This window comes from Lepidochelys olivacea (assembly GCF_965140295.1).
Source record: "Lepidochelys olivacea isolate rLepOli2 genome assembly, chromosome: 3".
NCBI classification, from domain to species: domain Eukaryota; kingdom Metazoa; phylum Chordata; order Testudines; family Cheloniidae; genus Lepidochelys; species Lepidochelys olivacea.
In genome coordinates this window covers 211,220,081-211,233,373 of record NC_140413.1, presented here as the reverse complement: position 1 = coordinate 211,233,373, position 13,293 = coordinate 211,220,081, and the positions used below count along the sequence as shown (strand labels likewise).

The 13,293-nt window shown below is 52.0% G+C and overlaps 1 protein-coding gene across 4 annotated transcripts in view; it reads left to right on the top strand.

Moving 5' to 3' along the window:
• Window positions 1-6,229: 6,229 nt before the first annotated feature.
• Window positions 6,230-13,293, top strand: part of NINL (ninein like) — a gene marked incomplete at its 5' end in the record, with an annotated part of 70,759 nt that continues 63,695 nt past the window's right edge. Inside the window, 2 exons of one of the 4 annotated variants that reach the window (XM_084624039.1) lie at window positions 7,750-7,792; window positions 9,907-9,976. In XM_084624039.1, the coding sequence (XP_084480165.1) occupies window positions 7,765-7,792; window positions 9,907-9,976 (98 nt within the window). Of the gene's footprint in view, window positions 6,466-7,749; window positions 7,793-9,896; window positions 9,977-13,293 lie in introns of those variants that run through there. The other 3 variants (XM_084624042.1, XM_084624044.1, XM_084624041.1) reach the window with 3 other exon arrangements.

Genomic DNA, 13,293 nt, shown 5'->3' with positions numbered 1-13,293 from the left:
GTGCAACCAAAATTGGCAACCCCGGGCCAATGCTGGATACTTCAGAGGGAATGAACAGAACAGGGCAATTATCAAGTGATTCATCCTCTGTCATCCAGTCCCAGCATCTGGCAGTCAGAGGCTTACACTCAGAGCATGGGAGTTGCATTCCTGACTATCTTGGCTAATAGCCCTCGGGGCAACTATCCTCTAGTTATCTAAATTCTTTTTTGAATCCAGGTATAGTTTTGGCCTTCACAACATCCCCTGGCAATGAGTTCCACACATTGACTGTGTGTTGTGTAAATAAATATTTCCCTATGTTTGTTTTAATGGGGAACCTGGAATGGAAAAGTGAAGGCTACATAGTAATTCAGTGGCAAGCTCCAAGGTAAAGGCCTGCTCTACTCTACAGTAAGGGATTGTCTACACTTGAAATGCTAGAGCAGCACAGCTGCAGCACCCCAGTGTAGACACTCAGCTCTGATCTACACTAAAAGTTTAGGCCAACCCCAACATCACTCAGGGATGTGAAAAATCCACAGCCTTGAGCAATGCAGTTAAGCTGACCCCTGGAGCACACAGTAATTAGTTGACAGAAGATTCTCCTGTTGTCATAGGTAACCCACCTCCCCAAGAGGTAGTAGCTAGGTTGATGGATTTCTTGTGCTGATAGTTTTCTTGATGTACTGAGATATTGCATCCATTTCTTATTCATCATAGCAAAATATCACACTGAATATCACTGCTACTCTATATAACTCATTTTAAATTGGTATCCTCCCAGAGGATACTTAGGTGTGTGGATTTTTCACATGCCTGAGCTACCTAGTTTGGTTGACTTAACTTTTGAGTGTAAACCTGGTCTGAGTGCTCCTTGAACTCAGGAGTGACTGAGGCCATGTCTACACTACAAAATTAAGTCGACCTAACTTACGTTGGCATACAGCCGCCACTGTAACTACATCGCTTGTGCGTGTCTACACTTTGTTCTTTGTGTCAGTAGTGCGTATCCTCCCCAGGAACGATCGTATCGATTGTATTCTCATTGTGAGACAGCTCCTGAAAGCCACGAACAGTCATTGACATGAGCAATGCAGTGTCTGGACTGATACTGCATCGACCAAATCCATTGACCTTGACGGCTGGTGTAGGTGGAGTTATTAAGTTGGGTAGTGGGGCAGTCACATCAGGGGGAGCAAAATTTAAGGTCAGGTTTACACTACCACTTACTTTGGTACAACTTACGTCACTCAGGGGTGTGACTAAGCTGCGCACCGAGTGACGCAAGTTACACCGACCTAAGTGCCGGTATGGACAGCACTATGTCGGTGGGAGAGCTTCTCCTGCCGACACAGCTACTGCCTGTCCGGGATGTGGATTTGTTATGTCAGTGGGCGTGCTCTCTCCCCTGGCAGCATAGAGCGTCTTCACCAGAGACGACGCTACAGTGGCCCAGAGGCAGTGCTTCTCGTGTAGACTAGCCCTAGGTGTAAACACTTCTGGAGCCGGCAGGAGGCATAAGCAGACTAAGCAACTGCTTAGGGCCCACAGCAGCTCAAGCCCCCCACCCGCCCCATTAAAAATTAGTATAGCTGGGGGGGGGAGAATTCCTGCTTAGGGCCCCTGGCAGCTCACGCCCCCCCCCCATTAATCATTAGTATAGCTGGGGGGATATTCCTGCTCAGGGCCCACAGCAGCTCATTCCCCCCGCCATTAATTATTAGTGTGTGGGGGGGATATTCCTGCTCAGGGCCCACAGCAGCTCATTCCCCCCCCATTAATTATTAGTGTGGGGGGGGATATTCCTGCTCAGGCCCCCAGGGCCCCCCCATTAATTATTAGTGTAGCGGGGGGGATATTCCTGCTCAGGCCCCCAGGGCCCCCCCATTAATTATTAGTGTAGCGGGGGGGATATTCCTGCTCAGGCCCCCAGGGCCCCCCCATTAATTATTAGTGTAGCGGGGGGGATATTCCTGCTCAGGCCCCCAGGGCCCCCCCATTAATTATTAGTGTAGCGGGGGGGATATTCCTGCTCAGGCCCCCAGGGCCCCCCCATTAATTATTAGTGTAGCGGGGGGGGATATTCCTGTTCAGGCCCCAGGGGCCCCCCATTAATTATTAGTGTAGCGGGGGGGAATATTCCTGCTCAGGCCCCCAGGGCCCCCCATTAATTATTAGTGTAGCGGGGGGGGATATTCCTGCTCAGGCCCCCAGGGCCCCCCCATTAATTATTAGTGTAGCAGGGGGGGGATATTCCTGCTCAGGCCCCCAGGGCCCCCCCATTAATTATTAATGTAGCGGGGGGGATATTCCTGCTCAGGCCCCCAGGGCCCCCCCATTAATTATTAGTGTAGCGGGGGGGATATTCCTGCTCAGGCCCCCAGGCCCCCCCATTAATTATTAGTGTAGCGGGGGGGATATTCCTGCTCAGGCCCCCAGGGCCCCCCATTAATTATTAGTGTAGCGGGGGGGGATATTCCTGCTCAGGCCCCCAGGGCCCCCCCATTAATTATTAGTGTAGCGGGGGGGGATATTCCTGCTCAGGCCCCCAGGGCCCCCCCATTAATTATTAATGTAGCGGGGGGGGATATTCCTGCTCAGGCCCCCAGGGCCCCCCCATTAATTATTAGTGTAGCGGGGGGGGGAGATTCCTGCTCAGGCCCCCAGGCCCCCCATTAATTATTAGTGTAGCGGGGGGGATATTCCTGCTCAGGCCCCCAGGGCCCCCCCATTAATTATTAGTGTAGCGGGGGGGGAATATTCCTGCTCAGGCCCCCAGGGGCCCCCCATTAATTATTAGTGTAGCGGGGGGGGATATTCCTGCTCAGGCCCCCAGGGGCCCCCCATTAATTATTAGTGTAGCGGGGGGGATATTCCTGCTCAGGCCCCCAGGGCCCCCCATTAATTATTAGTGTAGCGGGGGGGGATATTCCTGCTCAGGCCCCCAGGCCCCCCCATTAATTATTAGTGTAGCAGGGGGGATATTCCTGCTCAGGCCCCCAGGGCCCCCCATTAATTATTAGTGTAGCACGGGGGGATATTCCTGCTCAGGCCCCCAGGGGCCCCCCATTAATTATTAGTGTAGCGGGGGGGGATATTCCTGCTCAGGGCCCCAGGGGCCCCCCCATTAATTATTAGTGTAGCGGGGGGGGATATTCCTGCTCAGGGCCCCAGGGGCCCCCCCATTAATTATTAGTGTAGCGGGGGGGGGATATTCCTGCTCAGGCCCCCAGGGCCCCCCATTAATTATTAGTGTAGCGGGGGGGGATATTCCTGCTCAGGCCCCCAGGGCCCCCCCATTAATTATTAGTGTAGCGGGGGGGATATTCCTGCTCAGGCCCCCAGGCCCCCCCATTAATTATTAGTGTAGCGGGGGGGATATTCCTGCTCAGGCCCCCAGGGCCCCCCATTAATTATTAGTGTAGCGGGGGGGGATATTCCTGCTCAGGCCCCCAGGGCCCCCCCATTAATTATTAGTGTAGCGGGGGGGATATTCCTGCTCAGGCCCCCAGGGCCCCCCCATTAATTATTAATGTAGCGGGGGGGGATATTCCTGCTCAGGCCCCCAGGGCCCCCCCATTAATTATTAGTGTAGCGGGGGGGGGAGATTCCTGCTCAGGCCCCCAGGCCCCCCATTAATTATTAGTGTAGCGGGGGGGGAATATTCCTGCTCAGGCCCCCAGGGGCCCCCCATTAATTATTAGTGTAGCGGGGGGGATATTCCTGCTCAGGCCCCCAGGGGCCCCCCATTAATTATTAGTGTAGCGGGGGGGGATATTCCTGCTCAGGCCCCCAGGGGCCACCCATTAATTATTAGTGTAGCGGGGGGGATATTCCTGCTCAGGCCCCCAGGGCCCCCCCATTAATTATTAGTGTAGCGGGGGGGGATATTCCTGCTCAGGCCCCCAGGCCCCCCCATTAATTATTAGTGTAGCAGGGGGGATATTCCTGCTCAGGCCCCCAGGGCCCCCCATTAATTATTAGTGTAGCACGGGGGGATATTCCTGCTCAGGCCCCCAGGGGCCCCCCATTAATTATTAGTGTAGCGGGGGGGATATTCCTGCTCAGGGCCCCAGGGGCCCCCCCATTAATTATTAGTGTAGCGGGGGGGGATATTCCTGCTCAGGGCCCCAGGGGCCCCCCCATTAATTATTAGTGTAGCGGGGGGGATATTCCTGCTCAGGCCCCCAGGGCCCCCCATTAATTATTAGTGTAGCGGGGGGGGATATTCCTGCTCAGGCCCCCAGGGGCCCCCCATTAATTATTAGTGTAGCGGGGGGGAGATTCCTGCTCAGGCCCCCAGGGGCCCCCCATTAATTATTAGTGTAGCGGGGGGGGATATTCCTGCTCAGGGCCCCAGGGGCCCCCCATTAATTATTAGTGTAGCGGGGGGGGATATTCCTGCTCAGGCCCCCAGGGCCCCCCCATTAATTATTAGTGTAGCGGGGGGGAGATTCCTGCTCAGGCCCCCAGGGCCCCCCATTAATTATTAGTGTAGCGGGGGGGATATTCCTGCTCAGGCCCCCAGGGCCCCCCATTAATTATTAGTGTAGCGGGGGGGGGATATTCCTGCTCAGGCCCCCAGGGCCCCCCCATTAATTATTAGTGTAGCGGGGGGGGATATTCCTACTCAGGCCCCCAGGGCCCCCCATTAATTATTAGTGTAGCGGGGGGGGATATTCCTGCTCAGGCCCCCAGGGCCCCCCATTAATTATTAGTGTAGCGGGGGGGGGATATTCCTGCTCAGGCCCCCAGGGCCCCCCTTTAATTATTAGTGTAGCGGGGGGGATATTCCTGCTCAGGCCCCCAGGGGCCCCCCATTAATTATTAGTGTAGCGGGGGGGGATATTCCTGCTCAGGCCCCCAGGGCCCCCCTTTAATTATTAGTGTAGCGGGGGGGATATTCCTGCTCAGGCCCCCAGGGGCCCCCCATTAATTATTAGTGTAGCGGGGGGGGATATTCCTGCTCAGGGCCCCAGGGCCCCCCCATTAATTATTAGTGTAGCGGGGGGGGATATTCCTGCTCAGGCCCCCAGGGCCCCCCTTTAATTATTAGTGTAGCGGGGGGGATATTCCTGCTCAGGCCCCCAGGGGCCCCCCCATTAATTATTAGTGTAGCGGGGGGGGAGATTCCTGCTCAGGCCCCCAGGGCCCCCCCATTAATTATTAGTGTAGCGGGGGGGGATATTCCTGCTCAGGCCCCCAGGGCCCCCCATTAATTATTAGTGTAGCGGGGGGGATATTCCTGCTCAGGCCCCCAGGGGCCCCCCATTAATTATTAGTGTGGGGGGGATATTCCTGCTCAGGGCCCCAGGGCCCCCCATTAATTATTAGTGTAGCGGGGGGGAGATTCCTGCTCAGGCCCCCCCATTAATTATTAGTGTAGCGGGGGGGGATATTCCTGCTCAGGCCCCCCCATTAATTATTAGTGTAGCGGGGGGGGGATATTCCTGCTCAGGCCCCCAGGGCCCCCCATTAATTATTAGTGTAGCAGGGGGGGGATATTCCTGCTCAGGCCCCCAGGGCCCCCCTTTAATTATTAGTGTAGCGGGGGGGATATTCCTGCTCAGGCCCCCAGGGGCCCCCCATTAATTATTAGTGTAGCGGGGGGGGATATTCCTGCTCAGGCCCCCCCATTAATTATTAGTGTAGCGGGGGGGGGATATTCCTGCTCAGGCCCCCAGGGCCCCCCATTAATTATTAGTGTAGCAGGGGGGGGATATTCCTGCTCAGGCCCCCAGGGCCCCCCTTTAATTATTAGTGTAGCGGGGGGGATATTCCTGCTCAGGCCCCCAGGGGCCCCCCATTAATTATTAGTGTAGCGGGGGGGGATATTCCTGCTCAGGCCCCCAGGGCCCCCCTTTAATTATTAGTGTAGCGGGGGGGATATTCCTGCTCAGGCCCCCAGGGGCCCCCCATTAATTATTAGTGTAGCGGGGGGGGATATTCCTGCTCAGGCCCCCAGGGGCCCCCCATTAATTATTAGTGTAGCGGGGGGGGGAGATTCCTGCTCAGGCCCCCAGGGCCCCCCATTAATTATTAGTGTAGCGGGGGGGATATTCCTGCTCAGGCCCCCAGGGGCCCCCCATTAATTATTAGTGTAGGGGGGGATATTCCTGCTCAGGGCCCCAGGGCCCCCCATTAATTATTAGTGTAGCGGGGGGGAGATTCCTGCCCAGGCCCCAGCCCCTGGCTGCGGAGAGAAGCCGCCCGGCGAGGCCCAGCCCCGCGGCCCAGGCCGGGCCCAGCTCCCGCCAGGCGGAACAAAGGCCGGGGCCGGCGTGCGCCGCTCCCCCGCCCCAGGCCTCCCGGGCGCCCCGCACAGCTGCCGCCGCCCGCAGCGGGACCGGCGGGGCGCGGAGCCCCGCGGGCTCGGGCCGGGGACGCAGGAGGCGAGTCCCGGCGCCCCGGGCTCCCTCCAGCGGGCACCGGCCGGCACGGAGCCGGGTCCTGAGGGGGCCCGCTGCGAAACCCGCCTCCCCGGTAAGGCTTGTGCCCGGGAACCGCCGGCCTGGGCCCGCCGCGGCGACGCTCCCTCCCGCAGGCCGCGAGAAGCCGGGGGCGCCAGGGGCCCGGCCGCTGCCCGGCGGGCGCCCAGAGGCCCCGGCGATGGGCGGCGGCCGAGCGAGCTGGACGGGCGCAGCGCTGCCGGCAGCGAAGGTTTGTCCCGGAGCCCCCCGGGCTGCGAGAGGGGCCGGGCCGCGTCCCCAGCCCCCGCCCGGCACTCCCGCTCCGGGACCAGGGCTCGGGAGCCCGCCTTTGGCAGCTTGCTGCGGCGGGGCCGGGGAGGCTGGTTCTGTGCGGGGCCGGGGCCTGCTCCTGGATCCGTGCTCGGGGCTCCCTTCGGAGGCAGGAACGCGGCTGCTCCTTTCCGGCTTCCTGCCCCAGGCCCTGCCTGGAGGGAAGGGCTCTTAGAGCCGCAAGGACGTTCACTGGCTATCGACTTGTCCCCATAACACAAGAACTAGGGGCCACCCAATGAAATGAATGGGGCAGCAGGTTTAAAACAAACAAAAGGAAGTTCTTCTTCACTCAGCGCACAGGCCACCTGTGGAACTCCTTGCCTGGGGAGGTTGTGAAGGCGAGGACTAGAACGGGGTTTTAAAAGAGAACTGGATAAATTCATGGAGGTTAAGTCCATGAACGGCTATTTGCCAGGTTGGGGTAAGGAAGGGTGTCCCTGGCCTCTGTTTGTCTGAGGGTGGAGATGGATGGTGGGAGAGAGATCACTTGACATGCCTTGCAGTGCGAAGCGGTAATGTGTATGGTGAAAGGAAATGATCTACTGCTGAGATTGCTTGTCCGCTCGATTCCTTTGTGAACTGTCTCTCAACAGGCTCAAAAATGATGAGTGTGTGTGTGTGGGAGGGGAGAGTCCAGTTCCAACACCATTACACGAGGTACGCTGGGCCTCTGTACACTAGGAAGCTCACCCGCTGCTGATAAATGAAATCAGCAGCAGGTCCCTGAGAATCAGAAACAAAAATGGCTTAACTGTCAGCAACACTTGCTAACAGTAGGTCACTTCACCAATGTGTGGAGACCCTAAATTACCTGGGTTTTGTCAGTTTAAATTTTTCCCTTTTCTTCCTTCTATTTGACTATTTTGCACTGAATTTCTTTGTAGCCTCATCTCGGAGTCACTCCCATTGACACAATATTTTCTCCTTTGTTCCCACTTCTAGCTCCGTAGTTGCTATTGCCTCTGCATAAAAACTTCAGTGGGCGGAGAGGGGGAGTGTGTGTCTGTTTGGAAAACAGTCCATGTGAAGGACTAGATAGATGCCAGGAGAATTCCAGAGATTTCAAGGTTGGTAGGGCCAAAACAGTCCGTGCTCATTTGGTTTCTTTTAATCTCACTGCAGGCGCAGACCTTAGGGTTTGCGCTGGTTTATGTGATGGGTGTGTGTTTGCCTTTTTTGCAGATAAATGTACACAGCTAATTAAGAGTATCTTGGGCAGTCTGGCTACCCTCTTCTCACATCTAGCAGGTGAAAGGAGGACACCTCTACTTGTCTGTAGGGACAGGAGCTGAATGAGATTGAAGCGGCAGGACTATGGAAGTTTCCCTGACTCCCATGACAAATCTGTTTTCCCTTAGTGTGAGTTTAGAGCTCATTAAGGCCTGGATTGTGCCACCCTTACACATACTGAGTAATGCTTTTGTCTGTGAATAATCTGATTCCTATGAGGCTGCTCGCAGAATAAACTACTAAATGTGAGGAGACAGTGCAGAATCAACATAAATGGAAACCGAAGTCCTTGATTTATACACGGAACAGGGACAGCCTGGACAACACCAATGTGTCATGCAACCCTTGTGTTGTTGTAATTGTCTCCCTGTGCCCTGGTGCTCCCTGTTTGTATTAGCCTCTTGTCTGTCATTTCATACTTAGACTGTCATCGTTTGGGTGTAGCGACAGGCTCTATTGTGAGTGTTGTGCGCCTAGAACCATGTGGCTGGGTCATCTAGAGCAGTGGTTTTCAAACTTTTTTTCTGACGACCTAGTTTGAAGAAAATTGTTGATGCCCGTGACCCAACAGAGCTGGGGATGAGGGGTTTGGGGTGTGGGAGGGGCCCAGGGCTGGGGCAGAGAGTTGGGGTGTAGGGGTGAGGGCTGTGGGGTGGGGTTGGGGCAGGGGGTTGGGGTGTGGGGTGTGGGAAGGGATCAGGGCTCTGGGCTGGGGGTGTAGGCTCTGGGGTGGGGCCGGGGATGAGGGCTTTGGGGTGTAGGAAGGGGCACCGGGTTGGGGCAGGGGGTTGGGGTGCGGGCTTACCTGCGGCAGCTCCCGGTCAGCAGTGCAGTGTGGGTGCTAAGGCAGGCTTCCTGCCTGTCCTGGCACCATGGACCGTGCTGCACCCTGGAAGTGGCCAGCAGCAGGTCCAGCTCCTAGGCGGAGGTATGCAAGCGGCTCTGCACAGCTCTTGCTGGCAGACACCGCCCCTCCCCCTAGCTCCCATTGGCTGGGAACTGGCCAATGGGAGTGCGGAGCTGGCGCTCGGGGTGGGGGCAGCGCAAAGAGCCCCATGGCCCCCCTGCCTAGGAGCCAGACCTGCTGCTGGCTGCTTCCGGGGTGCAACACGGTGTCGGAACAGGTAGGGACTAGCCTGCCTTAGCCAGGCAGCACCACTGACGGGACTTTTAATGGCCCAGTTGGCAGCGCTGACTAGAGCCGCTGTGACCCAGAGCCTTACATTTTGCGATCCAGGACTGGGTTGCTACCCACAGTTTGAAAACCACTGATCTAGGACCTACAGCAGTACAGTATTTGGATGTGGCCAGTTGCCACGTGGAAGCACTTTACTCGTTTGCTGTTCCCCTGTCTCTTACTTGGTGGCTGTTTGATTTTGTCTAGTTGTTTTGTGTCTGTAGAACACAACACACAGAGGGCATTGCCAGAGGCGCATGGCTAATGACAATAATACAGCACAAGCTATCCCCTGCTGCCCTGCCTCAGCCCTGTTTTGGAAGGATCACCTTAGGGCGTGATGATAGAATAATTTGGTCCCGTTCAGTTCTTGGCATCCTTGCAGAGATTACTCATGTTGTAGTCGTGGTGGGGTTTGTGCTGCAGGCATCTGTTTAGCAGGCTTCGGACTAAGACCATCTGTTCATTTCACCCAGGCCACCACACTGCCACTGGCCTGTAATAACTTTCGTTGTCTCTCGAACTGGTCAGAATAAAACTGGTGACACAGGTAAAAGACTCCCTGGACCATGGCGTATCACATCACCAATATCCTGAGCTGTTCAGTAGACAGCTTGAGTACCTTGCCTTGAATTTGGATGGCTTCTTTTATAGGGCTTATTCTGGAGATATTTTATTTGTCTTTCCAAAGCCTGCAAAATGTGCCACTTTCCTTCTTGCTTGTTTTCTTCTCAAGTGTCTCTCTGTCTCTGTCTCTCTCATATTTAATTCCAGTTGCCATGAGAAGTGGAAGCCCTTGGATCTCCTCCACCATATGTTGGTGGGACAGATTGCTATTACACTGGTAGGTTGACTCAAAGCTACAATGGCATTGCATTCAGCAATCTGTGTAAGTTTCCCCATGACTTGTAGCTATGAACTATAATGTAACTCATTTCAGAGTAGCAGCTGTGTTAGTCTGTATTCGCAAAAAGACAAGGAGTACTTGTGGCACCTTAGAGACTAACCAATTTATTTGAGCATGAGCTTTCGTGATGAAGTGAGCTGTAGCTCACGAAAGCTTATGCTCAAATAAATTGGTTAGTCTCTAAGGTGCCACAAGTACTCCTTTTCTTTTAATGTAACTCATGAAACTGTCTACTTGTGTCACTGATGTTCCTGTGTGTCTTGTTGTTACATGTGCTTTCAGAATAACTGAACTAGGAAATTGATCAGAGATCCAAAAATAATCTGTTAGCCTCTTAGCTTGGAGTCTCAAATGCTGTTACGCTAATGAGCTCTTGGCTGTTAAATTAACCGCTCCAGTATCAGCAAGCTGATAAAGCTAATGTCAGACTTGGCTGCTGGATCATTCTCAAACAACAACCCAACATATTAATTTTGGGGGGAATGACTTTTTTTTTATATGTGTAACACCCTGTCCAAATGGTATTGGCATTTTTTAGACTCTTCATTCATACTTCTCTTAATGTGTGTTTAAATGTGCTGAATAAACAGGAATGTTGGAAGATTTGGATTTCTTTTGCCTCTGGCTAAAATATTTTACAGATCAATCCTGACCTATTTTTTAGTGGTGACTGACGTTTAACGTAGCAAGTAAATTAGACAGACTGCTATCCCTTTTCTTTTTCACTGCAGTCTTCAAGACTTGAGCTAAAGATTAGGTATTGATTTTAAACCAAGATTTTAAAAAAGGGTGCTTAAAATTAAGCTCATAAATCCATATATAGTCACCTAACTAAGTAACTGTTTTTCAAAAGTGCCAAGCACCCAGAAGCTACATACTAAGCTTGCATTGGGGTCCTATTTATGGAGAAAGTTACTCAGCAGGAATATGGGGAGATGTTTGGTAGGAGGCTCCAAAATATCTGAAATTAACACCATTATGTTTAAAAAATAATACAAAGTAATACTGCCTGTTTAAAAAACAGTGGCCATCACTGGGGAATAAACACGTAGTGCTGTGGTTCATGGCGAGGTGGGGGAATGCACAGACTGTCTCTTAGCTCTGTTTATTTTCACTTTTACAGATTTTTGTATATGATTATTTTTTACCAAAAAATGTGTTTTAGGAAACTTCCTGCAAACACATCCCACCAGTAGTGGGTTTGTGGGTTAGATCTCCTTAGTCAGGGCTGAAATCGCAGTTGCAACAGCAGTTTCTGAACTTGCAATTTCTTGCTGCAATTGCAAATTTTTATGTGAAAGAAAACAGATGGCTCTAATAGAAAAGGCTTAATTTTCATAAGTGAAACGTGATTTTTTGGCTGCCTAACTTGAGACCCCTTAGAAGGCACCTGATAATTGAGGCATCCAAAATCACAAGTCTCCATTTAATCAGATCAGATGGTGCTTTGCAGCATTTGGTTTAGCTTATACCTGCTTCTTGAACAATAGCCAAGTTTACATTGAAAGTTCATAGGCCTGACTTTTGTGGAAGAAAATGAACTCCGCTCTCAGGTTGGAAGCCACAAAATCAGAGACAGGTTTATTCAAGCAATTGAAAGGGAAGAATACAGCTGGCAGAGAGCATCTCTGCCTCAAGTTCTCCAAAGTACAAGCAAAATCACACAAGCATTTATACCTCATTGTGACGTGCATTAATTAAAAACATCTGCATTTTATTTAGGCTATTTACTATCTAATCCAGTATTTTCTCACTTTCTCTTCCCAAAACATCGTTATCTCAAGGCTAGGTCACACTGACTATTCTGCTGTTTCCCACTCTGTGAGTCCTGCTTCTGCAGGTCTCGCGATATTAGGCTAAGACTTAGCTCAACAGTTGCTCTGTCTCTGACACTTAAATGGCTGCACTTAAACCCTCTCTTTCTTTCCCTGCTTCCATACTCCCCCCTTTGTGCTTCCTTTAGAACAACTAACATTCTTAAACCTCCAATTGCATCAAGCCTTGTATTTCTGTTTCTAGCTCAGGAGGATCAGAATCAGCCCTATAAATCTTAACTGGATAAAACGATCATGCATGGTTAGTATGAACATGAGAAGCATTTTTTTTAGTCCATCCCTTACAACAATAACATAATCCTAGACTAAACAAAAGCAATACACACATTAATGTCTCCATTGTAATAATATGCTGGGGTTGTTTCTTTGCCTTAGTTACATAGCACATTACATCATAATTAGTACACAAAGTAGACACTCTATAAGCTGTATGAAAAGCACATTTTTCAATTTGATATATATTCTGAAGCACATGGATTTGATCCTGTAAGTCAGAAATTTTCCGAACCTCTGGTAGGAGTGAGTGTAAATTTCGAAACCGGTCGGGTATCAAAGTGGTTCAGTTAAAAGAAATCTGATACCCAAGGTCCAATTGTAGGGTTTTGTCTGCAGGCCAAGAAATAATGTGATTTCCTGTGGCCATAGTGGGATTAAAATGTAAGTCTTGCAAAGTGGTGGCCTTAACATATACACAACTATCATTAGCTTGGAAAAGTAACTGTCCTGTCAGGGTAGTTCCTTGTCCCATACCTTCCCAACAAACTTTGTCAAATACTGTGACAATTTCCCCTTGCTTCAATTTTCTTAGGCACTGAAACTGCGGGGGTTTAAAGGGCCACAATATCCACTGATTCCCTATTCCAATCCAAATATCGGGTGTTATTCCAGGAGCACTAACAACAAATTGGCTAGGCATACCATGTGGTCTAATCTCTCAGACGTCACGGTGAATAATCCAGTCCCACATGCATCCTCCCCATGGACCTGGAAGGATTCGGTATGGAGGAGCCCACACCCCTCCTACCGGCCCATATGCTTGGAAGGAGCACTGCGAGTACTTGCAACTCCATCCTGAAAATCTCCAAGTACGTCTCCATGGCCACAAATCAGATGGTACTCCTGAAGCACTAGTAAGGGCAGTGGGCCAAGCCTGATGCTCAAGATCACTCCGAATGGCCATCAGCTGGTCATTCAGGAAATCCCGAATCTCTGAACATGCTAGGTCCCACTGCAATTCCTTTCCTGCCTCAGTGATATTCAATACCATTCCCGTCAACAGCTCCAGGGTCATCGAACTAAGGGTGGAAATAACATGTAATTCACCAACTCCAGCTTGCACCTGGGTCAGCTGTGCTCCAGTAATAAGACCAGTGGCTTTCTCTAGTTGTCCTAATTTCTCCTCATGTTGTTGGCCCTTAA